The sequence below is a fragment of the Phalangium opilio genome, unplaced genomic scaffold (genome assembly GCF_054372755.1).
Source record: "Phalangium opilio isolate 3A_F unplaced genomic scaffold, DU_Popi_V2 ptg000217l_1, whole genome shotgun sequence".
Taxonomy (NCBI): Eukaryota; Metazoa; Arthropoda; class Arachnida; order Opiliones; family Phalangiidae; genus Phalangium; species Phalangium opilio.
In genome coordinates this window covers 1,941,076-1,958,791 of record NW_028324218.1, presented here as the reverse complement: position 1 = coordinate 1,958,791, position 17,716 = coordinate 1,941,076, and the positions used below count along the sequence as shown (strand labels likewise).

The 17,716-nt window shown below is 33.4% G+C and overlaps 2 protein-coding genes across 4 annotated transcripts in view; both read left to right on the top strand.

Moving 5' to 3' along the window:
* The window catches only part of Mbs (Myosin binding subunit), a 34,182-nt gene extending 22,891 nt beyond the window's left edge, over window positions 1-11,291 (top strand). For 2 of the 3 annotated variants that reach the window (XM_089856725.1, XM_089856724.1), the window contains 5 exons: window positions 3,407-3,580; window positions 3,732-3,836; window positions 4,308-4,343; window positions 5,066-5,116; window positions 8,917-11,291. In XM_089856725.1, coding sequence (XP_089712851.1) covers window positions 3,407-3,580; window positions 3,732-3,836; window positions 4,308-4,343; window positions 5,066-5,116; window positions 8,917-9,003 — 453 coding nt within the window. In that variant the 3' untranslated portion in view covers window positions 9,004-11,291. Of the gene's footprint in view, window positions 1-3,406; window positions 3,581-3,731; window positions 3,837-4,307; window positions 4,344-5,065; window positions 5,117-6,654; window positions 6,746-8,916 lie in introns of all 3 variants that reach the window. The other variant, XM_089856726.1, reaches the window with a different exon arrangement.
* Window positions 11,292-12,032: 741 nt separating this feature from the next.
* LOC149615534 (abnormal spindle-like microcephaly-associated protein homolog) lies at window positions 12,033-17,709 on the top strand. The gene is made up of 7 exons (XM_089856727.1): window positions 12,033-12,449; window positions 13,798-14,028; window positions 14,382-14,449; window positions 14,512-14,775; window positions 15,411-15,586; window positions 15,877-16,099; window positions 16,954-17,709. The coding sequence occupies exons 1-7, from the start codon at window positions 12,287-12,289 to the stop codon at window positions 17,029-17,031; spliced, it is 1,203 nt and encodes a 400-aa protein (XP_089712853.1). The 5' UTR covers window positions 12,033-12,286; the 3' UTR covers window positions 17,032-17,709.
* Window positions 17,710-17,716: the final 7 nt, after the last annotated feature.

Here is a 17,716-nt window from a genome sequence, read left to right as displayed (position 1 = left end):
CAAAATGCTAAGTAGATTTAATATAACTTTCAACAAAATTAATTGCATTCTGAAAAACACCTGTTGCAATTTAAGTTATCTAAAATCAGGAATACATACAGCTACTAGGAATTATTGCGTACCCATTAATTTTCATTCAAGGGATCTATAGGGCGGGCTTTGTCCAAGGGAAGAGCTAGCTAGACTAATCATTATATATGACGAATTTTACCTCGGTTATAATCTATCTCACTGCGCCTGTGCATCTAGCGCGCTCCGCCTATGAACTCGCGTTGCTATCAAGTACCAACCAATGAAATCATAGTTAGGAAAGACGCCATCAGAATTATAAGAGGCGTGATGGGGGAGGGGGTAGTAAGTTCTCAAGGCCGATACAACCCACAAGCCCCGAAGTCAAAGTCATAGAGATTAACATGGGAGGTATAGCTGCACAATGATTCCTAGTAGCTGTAAGTATTCCTGGGTTAACGTATTAGGCATTGTTATTGCCTTATTATAGAACCTAACTTCTTTCTCTCTAAAGTCGAAATATCGCTTAGAGGGGAAAAGAATTCAAGGTAGAGGTTAATCCATTGTTAACAAATGTCGTTTCGGGAAGGTTACCTTCGCCGTTAAGCGAAACTTTTTTTTTGTAATCTCCTGGGTCTTGATTATAACAGAATTAGGGGTGTGTTTTCATCTATATTGGATCTATCCCAACTGCAAGCCTCCCCAAGTTTTTCTTTTTTCGCCCAAGTTTATTTTCCCGACGGTATTGTCTATATGAGAAATAACGTTTTTGAACCTTAGAGGAAAGAGGTTGATGGAGTGGTATAGTTCATGGGCTATGCGAGGTAATAATCTTCCAGAGTACCTCGCGCACGCCCCCTACTCTTTGGGGGCATGCAAGGTTAGTCTGTATCAAGAAGTGATATCTAGTTTACTAGGGAGAAGGTATAAGAGCGGGCCATAGTCCTGCAGTCCCCCTTTCAAAATACAAGGGGGGGGACGTAAAAGGAGGAGGTCGCCGGGCTATTTCGCCTCCTCTCCTCAGTCGGAAAATATGACTGTAATTTTCGTTGTCATTCGCGTCGCGCTGACGTGCACGAGTTTTCAAGAACCAATCAGATGCTGCTGGTTGTAATTTAGAGGCGGCAGGGATTAACTCCGGAAACGTCTACGTAACGTTTGGACTGGAGATAAAGCTGCTGGAAATGAGACGCGAATTTAGTCACCTTCTCCCTAATAAACAAACTAGATATCACTTTTTGTCTGAACTTACTAAGCCCAAATTTGACAGCAGCGCCACCTCACTCACCAGGCCTCTCTCGCTTTACCTCCTCGAATCCATGACCTTCCTCAATCACTTCATGAGAACCTCTCAATAACCAGAGATTAACAAACTTATGAACTATAGGTTAAAGGATATGTTCTACTCCATTTCACGTCATGGTTCCAAGTCTGAACCACTATACAATTCTGCGTCGTACAATTTCTGTCTCCCTCCCTCCCTTGTATCTAAAAATACTCCCAGCCATCTTTTCAAGAGAAGAAAAGCCACAAAAAACGCGGGAAAAAAAGGCGTGTTGCTCTCGTGCTGCGCGCAGTAATACTACTTATCCACGCCCCTTAACTTTTCTTCTATCTTTTCACTATCCAAGAATATAACAGTCATTTTATCCGGCCACGGTTTTTGGAGTTTGTGCGTACGATACCAAGACGTTTATCCCCGCTATCCCGCTGAGTGATAGTTATTGAGAGTACTATTCTAGAGTGTCTGGTTCTAGTATTTACCTCGTGTTTAGGCTTAGTTATTGAGGTGGTTATTGTATCGAAAAATGATAACGGAGCTTGATTTTTTTGGTTTTGTTTGGGTAATGGCGGATTATCCGTGTCGTAGATAAGTTGAAAGGCTGTGATTAGATAAAATTGTTGCAGGTAACAGTTGAGATTACAGTTCAGTTTGAAATCAGGTTTAAAAATGTCTTACGGAGGTTCCGGTTCGGGACGTTATAACAGTCCTTATAGTGGACTTTACTCGACACCGAGTAGTTCATACGGAACTAATCCCAGTTCATACGGAACCAGCCCCGGTTCATACGGAGGTAGTCCCAGTTCGTTAGGTTCGTTACACGTCAATACAAATTATCGAGATTCGGCTAGTCCATCTCGGGCATTGTTGATGTCCGGTGGTGGTGGCGGTGGTTACCCTTTGACCTCTTCGTATTCATCAGCCTCAATACCTTCCGGTTTATACGGGTCATCATTAAGTCCTTCCGGACGGACTATAAGTAGTTCTTACAGTCCATCTTCGTTATTGGACGTACCTGGGTTAGGTGGTCGATCAGGGTCAAGGTCACCGCGTAGTCCCAGATCGTTGAGTCCTAGTCCAGGCAGTTATAATAGGTTTAAACCCGGTGCTAGTAGTGGAAGTGGTAGTGGTATTGGTTCGAGTTTAAAGACTTATACGTCTCCCGGTAGTTCTGGTACGGGTTATGGTTTAAGTAACAGTCGGTCTGCTAGTTCCTTAGCGCCCAGAAGAACCACGACAACGACTTCTAATACACCCGTAAGATTTTCTTAATTTAATTACTATTTTAATTAAGTTTAATCATTTTGGTGTAGGGTTAGAGCCCTAGCATACCCAGCTGCGTTTCTTCACTTATAGTTTCTTTGAAGTATATTCTGCTATAATTCTATAAATAGCTCTCGCGTATAGCTCGGATCTTATCTGTCCCGTTTAAACAAACACGATAAACTGAAGGCAACCTCCATACAGTTTGAAGAAGAAGGCACAGCAACCTTCCTTCCTACCAACCATCCATGATTAACTTCATTTTCTACTACCCAACTGTTTATAAATCTTCAAACCGACTATTTTTAGAGTTATTGGTACCAACTCAAAGAGTTACTATACTGAAGTTTTAGTTCGATTCCTTGAATTATTTATAAAGGCAGGAATGCATAAAGTTATTGCGTACCGCGTAGAAATCCATTTTCACGCGACGTAACTATATGGGCGGGATTTGTGGGAGGAGCTATAACGAATTTATAATCTCTCTCGATGCACCTTGCGAGCGTGCGCCTAGGAGCTCGCGTTGCCACCATGCAACCAATGAAATCGCGCAGTTAGAAAGATGGCCTCAGAATTATCAGAGGCGTGATGGGGGGGATAGTAAGTTCTCAAGGCCGGTACCCCCACAAAACCCGATTTCATATAAATTACCATGGGGGCATAATTATTCCAATTACGCTGTATGCATTCCTGAGAGTCCCTTTGAATTGAGATCTACACGTGGTATTAATGAATATCAATTTAATTTCTTGTTTAAAATAAATGACAGTTGTCTATAACATGCGATATTACGTCTTTTGGTTCTAAACATGTTTGTTTATTTGTTTGTCATATTTTGTATTTTTGGAATAGAGTTCTTCGGATAGATATAGAAGCCGTTATGGTTCTTCCGGATCTTTGCAAGATGGTAAAGAAACGACACCATCTTCTAGGTTGTCGGATAAGAGTCGAACCGGGTCCCAAACCTCCTTAAACAGCAGTACATCTAGTTTGAATGAGGAATCAGGCGAGAGGGACTACAAGAAGGTACGTGTTTCTTTCTGTTCTTCTAGCAAAATAGACCATTCTAATAATTCCTGAAGAGAGACAGATATACACCCACCATATAGGGTCGGGGGAGGTCACCACCTTTTAAGCAGTCTCTTTAATTTAGGTCTATTTTCTTTTATTTTGATAGTTGTATTTTGAATCTAAAGACGAAAATGAGAGACTTAAAATTAAACTAAAGAAAACCGAGGAGGAGTTGGATTACGCTAAACGACAGTTAGAAAAACTTATGCAGGTACGGTTATTGTTTATTTATTTATTTACTTATTAATTTTTTATTTAATTTTTATTTATTTATTTTTTATTTATTTATTTTTTATTTAATTTTTATTTATTTATTTTTTAATTTATTTATTTTTTATTTATTTATTTATTTACTTATATATTTATTTACTTATATATTTATTTATTTACTTATATATTTATTTATTTACTTATATATTTATTTATTTACTTATATATTTATTTATTTACTTATATATTTATTTATTTACTTATATATTTATTTATTTACTTATATATTTATTTATTTACTTATATATTTATTTATTTACTTATATATTTATTTATTTACTTATATATTTATTTATTTACTTATATATTTATTTATTTACTTATATATTTATTTATTTACTTGTTTGTTTATGGGATAAGGTTTATTTTCGTTGATTTTAAAATAAGCTCAATTGAAATTTCATTATTACAGAATAATAAGAATTCGCTAAGTGATGTCGAAAAAAGGGTAAGTTGTATTTACCTTTTTTGTTAACATGATTTTGTATGGGCGGGTTGGTCAAATTGACTCAAAGAAAGAAAGGTTACGGTGGGTCTCTTTTCGGGGCAATTGTCAGCCAGGGTTAAAGGGGGCGTTTTAACGGTTGTCAACTTGTCAGCTTTTATAATAGGCCTAGCTAGATCTTATCTTATCAGCCAGCAAGCGACTTAGTGATTTGTGAGAGCGATAAAGGCAAAGAACCATCCATGTCTATACTCCTCCCTGGTCTATATTCTATATAAGCCCCTCCGTTCTTAGAAAAATTCCCCTGGGCCCTGCTTGAAATCGAAAGCTTAACAATTGGGGGGTCTTCACTTAAGTGTCAGTACGAAAGATGGACCGTAGTACATACAGTGGGATACATGGAGGCATTTACTGAATACCCCCTAATACAAGTTAAAGTTACGAACATTGATTGGAAACAGTGTTTTATGGTTGACCCCCTTACTTAAATTTAACGTAAGAAACAATGAAAGACCAAGCTTAGGGGTCATCCATAAAGCACTGTGTGTACTTCCCTTGTGTTTTCAAGAAAGGTCATAAAAGTTACATTTTTGGACTTTGTTAATTTTTAAAGTCATTATACTTAAATCCAATAATTAATTATTAACCCTTTTTCGAATGGGTTGAAATTACACCCTGAATATTTTCTAATAATTAGTTAAAACGTAATTAATGTTTGTTAATAGGAGAGACGAGCTATTGAACGGAAGTTATCCGAAATGGAGGAAGAATCAAAGGTTTTTAAAAATTTAATTGTTTTTTTAATTTTATTTATTTTCTCTTTGAAATTATATCATAGTTTGTTTACAAGTTAATTAGCCAAAAACAAACAACAAAAACAATTACCTATAATTTTAAAATTCAGTTATTTCTTATTTAATGGTATTACCATCTTCTCTCAGCTACCACCACTTTAATTTATTAATTAATTATTTATTTCTTAATTATTTTAATTATTATAATTAATTTTCATAATAATATTTTTCTTTCTTTTTTCTAATTAATCCTTTTTAATAATTAATTAATCGTAGTAAAAGAGCTGATATTAAGATGGCATTTACCAAATTAATTAACTTACAAATTCAATTTAATAGTATTAATTATAGGCAAACACTTTTAATTAGCGGAACATAATTAATAAAAATTAATATTTTGCATGCGCTCTCTTTCAAAATAAACAATAGCAATTAAAATTAAAAAACCAGGTAGATGTAGTCGCTAGTAAATCCTTAATCAATTAATTAATTTAGGCTTTAGATGTTTATAACAATTTTTGTCTAATTATTTTTTTGGCTATGCTAGTAGCTTAGTATTTAAAAAACAAAAATACCAAAAAGTAAAAAAAAAACCAACAAACAAACATCGTTCCTACCATTTGTAAATTTACCGCAATTATTTTACCATTAAGTGAAAAATTCCTTGGCTGATTACGTATTTTTATTTACGTGTTTTTATATATTGTTGTGTTTGTACAAATTACGCAAAGAATCAAAATGCGCCTACTAGTGGCACCCCGTGTTATTTCCCCATTGAGTTTTATACAGTTGAAGGTGGGAGACTGCCATTAATCTACACCATTTTTGTAATTTTTTGATTAATTTAGTTTTTCTTCAAACCAGGGGGGTTTTTTTGAACCGGGGGTTTGGGGAAGTTGGCGGTGGAATTGACCAATTTTTGGGGGTCTAATTAAAGGGGTACATAATTATTTAAAATTATTAAAAATATCGCAATCAACTAACGTGTTTTTGGGGTCGGAGAGGTTTAACTTTTTGGCATTACCAACTTGTTTCATTTAAATTTTTTTACTTTTTTATTTTAAAACGGATATAAATAATTAAATGGTTTAATTATAACACGCGGTAAATTTAATTAATTTTAATTTAGATATAAGCATGATTAAAACGTTAACTTTCTCTCAACTTTAAGTTTAAGCTAGTTGGTAATGCAAAATATGAAAATATATATTTTTTGTCCCCAATTGTCTCGTTTTGACAATGTTTGCATGATTATATATTAACGTCCGTTCGAATCCCTTAATTAATTAATTAATTAATTAATTAATTAATTAATTAATTAATTAATTAATTAATTAATTAATTAATTAATTAATTAATTAATTAATCATTAATTGATTGAAATTAACCCTTTTTTAATTAATTTAAGCATGATTTTATTTTTTTTTATTATTATTATTTTTTGCAAGCGGCATCTATAAGGATAGTATTTTGGGTTGCGCGGATTTTTTCTTAAAATTTGGTTGTAATTATATTTTCAGACACTTGCCATGTTAAGGGCTGAAAACGAAAAACTAAAATCGGAAAACCGGGCCTTGGCCCAAAAAGTCTCTGTTTCTACTACCTAAATAGGTAACAAAAACAAAAAAAATGATCACGTCATTTATGGGCGCATGAACACGTTACGTACGAGACCCAAAAACGCAAGAAAACACGATTAAAATGTCCCCAAAATTGGCCTAATCCGTCCACTTTATATCCCCGATACGTGTGCCAAGGCTTAACGCCATATTGTTAACTGACAAAAAAATCTGGGTCAAAATTATGCGTCGTCTGCTTCAGAGTAGAAATGTTTAAATTTGATCTTTTGTACTGTGAAGCGGAGGATGCATAATTGTGGCCAAAAATAACATTAGTTATTTAAGCCTTGGTACACGCATCGGGAATAAAGTGGATTTAAATTTGATCCCGTTTTGCACGAAAATAGCTCTACAAATAAATTAACCACAACAACGAAATTAATTAATTGGGGGGATATTAATAATTAGTTCCTAAAATTCCCCGAAAAAACGCTTAAATTTCGATCTAAAACCAATTAATTCCATTTTGATATAAACAAGACCTCCTTAATTTAAACCGTAAAATACTTATTTTTAATTAATATCATCATGAAAGATGCCAATGTTAGCCAAGGAATTTTTCATTTACGTAAGGTCAGAAGTTAAAATATACATGGTTTTCAGCCTAGGAGGATTGATACCATTTACTGGTACCAGGAGGCGAGGCTACTTGGTACTACCGCACTTTTTCCACAAAGTACCTTGACCTCCTGCAGTGTAGGCTGAATACTATGTATGTAATACGATGGTGTTTTCAACGATTTTATATTTTTTTCCTGTCAACTTGTAACTTATAGCATAAGTTTATAACTGATATGTTCCGTTCCATAAGTTTGTTTAATTAATCTCTGGTAACTTAGAAACTGAAAGGCTTGTAATGAATTTGAAGTGAGTGAGTGAGGTAGGTAGGTCATAGATTCGAGGAGGTAAAGCGAGGGAGGGGCCTGGTGAGTGAGTGGGGCGCTGCTGTCAAAGGGGACTTAGTAATGGGCAGACTTATGGGAACATATCTTATTAACTTATGGTGTAACTTATATTGGTAAGTATATAACATATTTCAAAGCCAACGTCTTTGAAGTTAGAAAATTTCAAATTTTGGAAAAAGTGGGTCGCATTTCTCCGGATACTGAACATTTTTCTAGACTTTTCTCTTAAATTCAGAGGGAGCAAACTTTTCAATGTATCCCTGAAGAATTTCCGAATTTTCCCCAAATGGTATATCCCAGGGTTGCCCTACAACACTTTTACCAAAAACTCGCTCGTTCCATCACGATAATGATTTTCTTTCTAAAGGCATTCTTAGAAAGGGTTAATTTTACAGTAGAAACGCGTTGGAGGTTAGACTCCTTTTAAGATTGGTATCAGTCCGCCGGAATTCCCTAAAAACTTCCCCCAAGACACAAATAAAAACACTTTAAGAAGGTCGACCCATTCAATTTCCTTTTGTTAAAAACTGAGAAGTTTATTTTCATGGCGCGTTGAATGTTTATTGTTAAGGATTTTTCTAGTTCGAAAAATCGTTCAGAACGTTTTGGAGTTTGAACTAAAGAAAAATTAATTTGAAGTAGATTTATCGATTTTTGTGCAGGAATTTATTTAATAAAGTAGTGGCATTCCGTGTTAACTTATCATAGAAGGTTATATAATCAAAGGCAGGACGGTGCCATTACTCAATATTTCTTTATTTTTGTACATTTTGATTTCAAGTAGATTTATCGGTATTTGTTGGGAATTTAATAGAGTAGTGGCAGTCCGTGTTAATTTCCCATAGAAGGTTACATAATCAAAGGCAGGACGGTGCCATTACTCTATATTTCTTTATTTTGTACATTTTGATTTCAAGTAAATTTATCGATTTTTGTTGGGAATTTAATAGAGTAGTGTCATTACGTGTTAAATTATCATAGAAGGTTACATAATCAAAGGCAGGAAAGTGCCATTACTCAATAATTATTTATTTTTGTACAACTTTATTTGAAGAAAATTATCGATTTTTGTTGAGAAGTTTTCGAATCAACGTCGAAGTTTAATAGAGTAGTGGCATTCAGTGTTAACTTCCCATAGACTTTTATATAGTCAAAGGCAGGAAGGTGCCGTTGCTCTGTATATTTAAAAAAAAACGAAAAACAAATATTTAAAAAAAAAAATTCAGATATTTGTCATGAATTGATTCAATTATTACAGGAAATGGAACGTCTATTGGCGGACAATCAACGTCTTCGAGACGAAAATGGAGCCTTAATTCGAGTTATTAGTAAACTATCCAAGTAACTTGCCATTTTGTGGTTTTTATGCAAAAAAATGCTAAAACAAACAGACACACAAACAAACAAACAAACTTTGAAATAGATTGAGGAACTGTCCAATAGCGTCAGTAATTCTACGTTGTTGTTTTTTTCTATCGAGATAAACAAACAAATAAACAAAATATCGTAAATTTGACCCCTGCCCCGCCCCGCCCCCTTTTCCTGGTTTTTCAAAATAAAATTATTTTAGAATGTTCGCGTTAAGACGATAATGAGTTTTTTCAATTAAAATAAATTAATTGAGAAGTTCATAGATCTGAAAATAAAATATTTTGTCCCATTTTTTTTTAATTAATTAATTAAATAAATAAATAAATATAAATGATTGATTCAAAACTTTACGTAACCTTTTTATAGGTACACGCCTTAATTATTTGACTAATTAATTAATTAAAATCTAAGCAATTAAGTTGCTTAATTAATTATTTAATTAATTAGTTGTGGTTTTTTGCGTTCGTTAATTTGTTTTTATTTGTCAAAAATAAAAAAAAACCTTGAAACTCAGGAGTCTTCCAAAAAAAATTATTGATTAATTTTAAATTAATCGCAATTAAGTCAGTAACGTACACAAAAAAAAACAAACAAACAAATATATCAGAAATATCTATTAAATTAATTGAAAATAACGGAAGAAATATATTTAGATTATTAAACGCCTATATTTGTTTCTTAAAATTATTTATTTTTAATTGGCTTAAGCTAATTAATTAATTATAATTAGTTTAAATTATCTCCTTGAGTTTTCGGGTGCTTTAAATTAAATTAAATTAACTCATCACTGGTGCCAAGTTCAGTAATATTAAAGCGAGAAGTGATATCTAGTTTATTAGGGAGAAGGACAAGATGCCTAAGTAGTGCTGGCGCGCGCCATAGTCCTGCAGTCCCCCTTTCAAAATACAAGGGGGGGACGTAAAAGGAGTAGGCCGGGGGCTATTTCGCCTCCTCTCCTCAGTGGGAAAGTATGACTGTAATTTTTTTTCTCATTCGCGTCGCGCTGACGTGCACGAGTTTTCAAGAACCAATGAGATGCTGGCTGGTTGCAATTTAGAGACGGGGGGGGGGGATTAACTCCGGAGACGTCTACGTAACGTTTGGACTGGAGATAAAGCTGCATAGAAATGTGGCTGGCGAATTTATTTACCTTCTCCCTAATAAACGATAGATATCGCTTCTTGATTCAAGCTTTTGATGTTGACATAAACATAAACGTACGTATACAAGCTGGTAGAAAACATTTTTACATCATACAAGAGTAAACACTTAATAATAATAATAAGGGACATTTTCTAACATAAATTAAGTCATTTTTAATAGAAATTTACATAAAATAAAAATATCTCGGAAGTTAAATATTTTTAGGAACTTCAATATATAACTTAAACTTAAAATTAATTAGATTAGATTTAAGGTTAATCAAGTTTGAAACTACATCTCTAGTCTCCCTTAATTGTGGTTTTTTTTAAAAATTAAATATTTTCACACACATGAATTCACCCGCTTCAAAAGTGCCTTGGGTTTAATTTCTTTTTAATTTTTTTTTTAATCAATCAAAGAAATTTTTTAATTAATATATATTCTCTTATTAAAAATGATGTAATTAACCGCCGTAATTAATTCGTAATAGCGCCGCAAAAAAAAACGTTTTATATACACAAGATGACGACAAGACATCGTAATACATTGGGCTGGCTCAAGCTAATGTGTTTTTTTGTAAAAGTGTACTCTTAAATTAAATTAAAATTTTCGTAAGCTTATCGTTATCGTTAACGGACAAAAGATGATTTTTGATGTTGTCAAGTACAGGGTGCGCAGTTTTGGTAGTTCTTTTAACGAGAAATTAAGCTCCTATTAATTAAAAACCCTTAAATTTTAGTTCCTTTTGCGTGCTGTTTTAATTATTATAATTAATTTTTATTCATGTATTTTACAATTAATTACAAATGGTTTGAAAAGATAAAATAATAATATCAGCTTTTGGGGATTTTTTTTTTTAATTGTAAAACAAGCGTATATATAGTTTTTAATTGTTTAATTTTCTCCTTTAGAAAAATTAATTAATTTTTTGTCCCGACATCTTGCCAATTACAGCTTTTAATTATTATTACGGATTTATTAATTTTTTTTTGCTATAGTACTTGTATTTATGAAAGATATCATTTTTATTGCTATAAAAGTATTATGATGTACAGAGTAGATCGTAAACAAAAGAAAAACACGATAAAATCTAAATAAAAATGTCAAATTTTAAAAGTTTGTAAGCTTATTTATGTTTTTATAAACACCCTGTATTTTGTTTTTTGTAAAGCTCGTGTCGGTGTGCGCAAGATCGAGTGGGCTATGGTTCAATTTTAGACAACCGGTAGGCTTAATTTTTAATAAGTTTAAAGTTAACTGGGATTAAAATTATGTTTGATTCCAATTTTTGAACGTTTAAAACGCATTTTCTTGGAATTTTAATCGGAATTATCTTCAAATATTTTGGTAATTATCATTTTAATTGTTCGGTATCGGGCTTCATCCCCTAAGCCTCGGCTTTAGTTTGTAACAATTTTATAAGAGAACTATGAACCAAGTAGGGGTTCATAAAATGATCTGGGCCACCAAGGTAGTAACAGAGCGAGACGTACAGAAAATTTGAGTGACTAGCCCCTCGATGAGCAGCCTTTTACCCCCCCCCACCCCTCCATGAATCTTACGTCATTCTTATTTTGTCGAGGGGTAAGAAACTCTACCTGACATATCTCAAAACGTTTTTTTCTTTAAATTAATCATATCTTCAATATTTGTTCTAAAGGGAGGCTAAAAAATGACACCAGAGAAGAAAGAGGTGAGATGGAGTCGTAACCTTCGATGATTGTTAGGCGCAGCCGCCTAGCGCCATCGTATTCGTATGAAAACTAGCTTCTTTTTTAAGGCACAGGGAGCGTTATCGGCGTTTTCTGTACCGCACGACCCTACCGAAAAGCTGCCCAGAGGATTTCGTTTCAACTCCATCTCACCTCTTTCCTCCAAGGTTTTGAATTGGCGGAAACATCGCGCCTTTCCCGCAAAAAATATGACTTTCACGCCTTTTTTGGCCTATTGACGCTATTAGGTCTATTTTTTGCCAGTGAGCCACTTTGCCCCCTGGCGGTCGATTGATCCACTACCTCCTATATAAGAGAAAAGAATTCTTATATCGCGGGTAGTGTTTGTTTGATCGCAGCTATATCAAGTGCATTTTTGATTTTTAATGTTTTAAAGGCAATATGGCTGAAGGGGGCGAGAATATTTTTGAAGATAGTTTAAAGGAACCGAAATCTGACTTCGAGGAAGTCTCGGACGAGCAAGCCGAGGACGAGGAAGAATTAGTCCGATGGTTGAATCACATTTTCACGCTACCAGATGGCCTTTCAATCAATGAAGAAAAAGGTAACTTTTAAATTTTGGCCTATTTATTCCCAAAAAAATAAAAGGAAGTACATGAGTGGGATGGTTCTATGGCAAATGATTGACTGAATAATCGATTAATGGGTTTAAGAAAAATAATTAAACTTGACTGAATAATAAAGAATTATTTAGATTGACTGTATAATCGGTTCATGGGTTTTAATTTATTTAACTTGACTGAATAATCGATTAATGGGTTAAAATAAATTGTTTAACTTGACTGAATAATCGATTAATGGGTTAAAATAAATTGTTTAACTTGACTGAATAATCGATTAATGGGTTAAAATAAATTGTTTAACTTGACTGAATAATCGATTAATGGGTTAAAATAAATTGTTTAACTTGACTGAATAATCGATTAATGGGTTAAAATCAATTGTTTAACTTGACTGAATAATCGATTAATGGGTTAAAATCAATTGTTTAACTTGACTGAATAATCGATTAATGGGTTAAAATAAATTGTTTAACTTGACTGAATAATCGATTAATGGGTTAAAATAAATTGTTTAACTTGACTGAATAATCGATTAATGGGTTAAAATAAATTGTTTAACTTGACTGAATAATCGATTAATGGGTTAAAATAAATTGTTTAACTTGACTGAATAATCGATTAATGGGTTAAAATAAATTTGTTTAACTTGACTGAATAATCGATTAATGGGTTAAAATCAATTGTTTAACTTGACTGAATAATCGATTAATGGGTTAAAATCAATTGTTTAACTTGACTGAATAATCGATTAATGGGTTAAAATAAATTGTTTAACTTGACTGAATAATCGATTAATGGGTTAAAATCAATTGTTTAACTTGACTGAATAATCGATTAATGGGTTAAAATCAATTGTTTAACTTGACTGAATAATCGATTAATGGGTTAAAATCAATTGTTTAACTTGACTGAATAATCGATTAATGGGTTAAAATAAATTGTTTAACTTGACTGAATAATCGATTAATGGGTTAAAATAAATTGTTTAACTTGACTGAATAATCGATTAATGGGTTAAAATAAATTGTTTAACTTGACTGAATAATCGATTAATGGGTTAAAATAAATTGTTTAACTTGACTGAATAATCGATTAATGGGTTAAAATAAATTGTTTAACTTGACTGAATAATCGATTAATGGGTTAAAATAAATTGTTTAACTTGACTGAATAATCGATGAAAGGATTTTAAATATATTATTTGACAGTATAATCGATTAATTTTTGGGGTATCGGTAATTGAATAATAAATTTTTTATAATTAAGTTTAGTATAAGATTTTTAATTTACAGAAATTCTATTTATATATAAATAAATTTACTATTGCAGTGAAAAGTTTTGAAACTCGGGTTACAAGCCTCCAGAAAGGAGCTATTCCTGACAAAGAAACACTCGCGTTGAAACTATACGCATCGGAGTTGAATATGAATCACCTGAGGCGGGACGCCTTCATGCTATTCCAATCTGATGCCATGATACCAATTTTGCGTAAAATCGAGCAGCACGTTACCGAGAAACTCATTTGCATTAGAGTGGACAGGAAACTTTACGATGATTACAGTAAGTTTACTTGACTTTTCTCGTTTCCTGAAATCATAAGTTCATAAGATACGTTCCATCTATAAGTATGACACTACCTATACTAGTTCGTATTGCTACTGAAAGCTCGAAAGCTCGAGCTAGTTCGAGTACGACAAGCGAGAGTTGAAGTCCTACACTCGGTGTTAATTAATTTTGCAGGACTTCCATCTAGGTCCTATTTAGTCTGCCTTTGAAAGCAGCGCCTGACCAGGCATCGCTTTACCTCAAATCTATGACCTACCTCACTCGCTTCGTGACGAGCTTATGGAACTTATCTTATGAACTTGCGGTTATTTAATCAAATTAAGGTTTACATTAATTTTGATCATCAGGGCTGAAAAAATTGTTTTTGGATTTACTACTGAATTATAACGTTTTATGGTTACGTATTGGGCTTGAGGTAATTGATTTACGAGTCATGGTCGCGAGTCGTTGTTTAATTTTGCGAGTTTCGTTCCGTAGACGGTCTTTGGTGAAATAATTTACTTGGAAAAATCTTCCACCTTATCAAAATTTGTCAAACAAAAATTCTTATTCTCGAGAGATATCGCCACGGAATACGAACATAAAGCCGCGCCCAACTTGTACGCCGAAGGTTACGGGGAAGAAATGTCCCAGCATATACTTAGGAATTTCCTCTTCTTGATTTTATTCTTGGATAAAGCGAAGAATTCGCGTATCATCCAACACGATCCGTGCCTTTTTAACAAGAACGCCGAGATTAAGGTAAGAATACGAAACCAATTAGAGTTTTTTTTTTACAAGTTAGTGTTCGAATGTTGCGGGGCTTTTCCTTCTTTGACAGTAAATTCCGGTTTTAAATCGTAATCGATTAATCGAAATTGGGTTTTCGAATAGTCCAAGAATTTATTATTAATCAGAAAAAATTATTCCTTCTTTCTTTGTTAGTAAATTCGTATTCCAAATCGTAATCGATTAATCGATATATGTTAGTCCAAATTTGTTTTATTAATCGAAAAATATTTTGCGGGTTTTTCTTTCTTTGATAGTAAATTCCTATATTAAATCGTAATCGATTAATCAAAATGTGTTCTTCGAATATTCTCGCATCCCTATCTGATCAGTTTCTGAATCTTAACGATTAAAAGTCAATACTCCTATTTACTTCTTTAGATTAATCGGTTTTTAATCCATTAATCGTTATAAATCAAGAAATACCCTATTGCCAGTTTCCGAAAGATTAATCGATTAGAGACAGTCATATAACAATTTCTATATCTAGAAAAATACGGGTTCTAAATTCAAGTAATAGACTAATGGCACCCCATGTTATTTCCCCATAGAGCTTAATACAGTCGAAGGCAGAGGGCTGCCATTACCCTATTCTTTCAATTTTATAGGCGAGTAAGGATATGTTAATCGCCTTTTCGAGCGAGTTCTTGAACGAGGAGGATGACATCACCCGTCGTTTAAGTGATATCGGCTACACTGTCTCGTGGAAACAAAAGCCCCTCGAAGAGTTCAATTACGCCGTGACCGACCTCAGCCAAGATATGAAATGCGGAACGCGTTTAGCGTAAGTTCTTCTTTACTAGTACGGGGTTCGTACGGAACCTGGATAACTCGGGGATTTAAAGTTTTGTCCTAAAAAGTCGGGGATTTTTGTTTGGTATATCAAACCATGCTTCGAGAAATGATAAATATGGGCCCAATTGTGATGAAGTGGGCTCTGCGGGTAAACACCTTAAAATGGTCCCAGGGATGTTGGCAAAATTTGCTCAGGAATAAGCTGGGAAAGTCTGGGATTTTCAATATAAACATTTCGTTTAACAATCCCGAACGTCCTAATGTATTGAACATTTATAGTCTGTTATGTGAGCTTGTATTTCACTCATGGGGCTTAATGGACACATTGACGGTTCCGGCGGCAACTCGGACTATTAAAACGAGGAATGTCGAAAGCGTCTTCAAGGTGCTCAGGGAAAATGGAGTGGATTTGCCCGCCGATCTCAAAGCCAGCGATATTGCGGACGGACATCGTGGACACACTTTGATGCTCTTGGGGGAAATTGCCTATAAACTTAAACAAGTAAGTCTGTTCTCTGTTGACAATCTTACTTACTTAATCTCGCGTTACTTTAGCGCTATTGGTCAGGGCAAAGCTGGAAAAAAAGGGAATTTAGAATTAGGCCAAAAGTCAAGAGGGTTCGTACAAACCTGGAAAAAAGGGGAAATAAATAGTTAACAGAGACTCGGAAATTAAGAATTTTTTAATAAAATTCTGGGAAATATGGGAAATTTGTCAGCTTTGAGTAAGTTTGCTTTGAAGGGGTTGCTTCAACTATAATAAACCACTCGCCACGCAACTTTGGAGGCTCATAACTCTGGTTCTACTATAGATACGGGGATGTCCTTTGAGTATGTTATAGTCCTATTTGCCCCCCATCCAACCATACTATAAACTTAGGGCTTCGTCAAACAGGGGCCGAGTAATTAAGCAAAATGTTCATAAACATACCCTCCTTATGGGCTTAATTACACGCAATTTTGGAGGCTCATAACTCTGGTTCTATTAGAGATACGGGGATGTCCTTTGAGTATGTTTCCAACGATTCCAAATACTTTGAGTTACGACAATCGGAAGTTTTTTTCTTTTTCCCGAGTTTATTTTCCCGACGGTATTGTCTATATGGGAACGTTTTTGAACCTTGGAGGAGCGAGGTTTGATGGAGTAGTCGAAATGTTCATGGGTTATGCGAGGCTATAAGTTTCCCAGAGTACCTCGCGCATGCCCCTACTCTTTGAGTGGCACTCCATCTTATCTTCCCATAGAACATTATATAGTCAGAGGCAGAAAGGTGCCATTACTCTATATATTTTAAAAAATATATATATATTAAAAAATTTTCAAATCTTTGTCATGAATTGATTCAATTATTTCAGGAAAATGAACGTTTTCAATTTCTTCGAGGCCAAAACGAAGTCGTAACCAACTTCTTCGAGACGTTAATGAAGAAATAAACTATCCAAATATCGCCATTGTTGCTTTTACGCAAAAATGCTAAATAATAATAATAATTTAATAAATTAATTGAGAAATTCATAGATTTGAAAATAAAATATTTTGTCCCAATTTCTTTTTAATTAAATAAATATAAATGATTCAAAACTTTACGCAACCTTTTTATAGGTGCACGCCTTAATTAATTAAATAATTAAAATTAACGCAATTATTAAGTCGCCCAATTATTTAATTAGTTGTTTTTTCCGTTCGTTAATTTTGTTTTTTGTCAAAAAATCTTAACTTAGTAGTCTTCCATAAAAAAAATTAATTAATTTTAAATTAATCGCAATTAAGTCAGTGACGTACACAAACAAATATATCAGAAGTAAATTCCCTTAAATTTTAGTTCCTTTTGCGTGCTGTTTTAATTATTATAATTAATTTTTATTCATGTATTTTACAATTAATTACAAATGGTTTGAAAAGATAAAATAATAATATCAGCTTTTGGGGATTTTTTTTTAATTGTAAAACAAGCGTATATATAGTTTTTAATTGTTTAATTTTCTCCTTAAGAAAAATTAATTAATTTTTGTCCCAACTCTTGCCAATTACAGCTTTTAATTATTATTACGGATTTATTAATTTTTTTTTCTATAGTACTTGTATTTATGAAAGATATCATTTTTATTGCTATAAAAT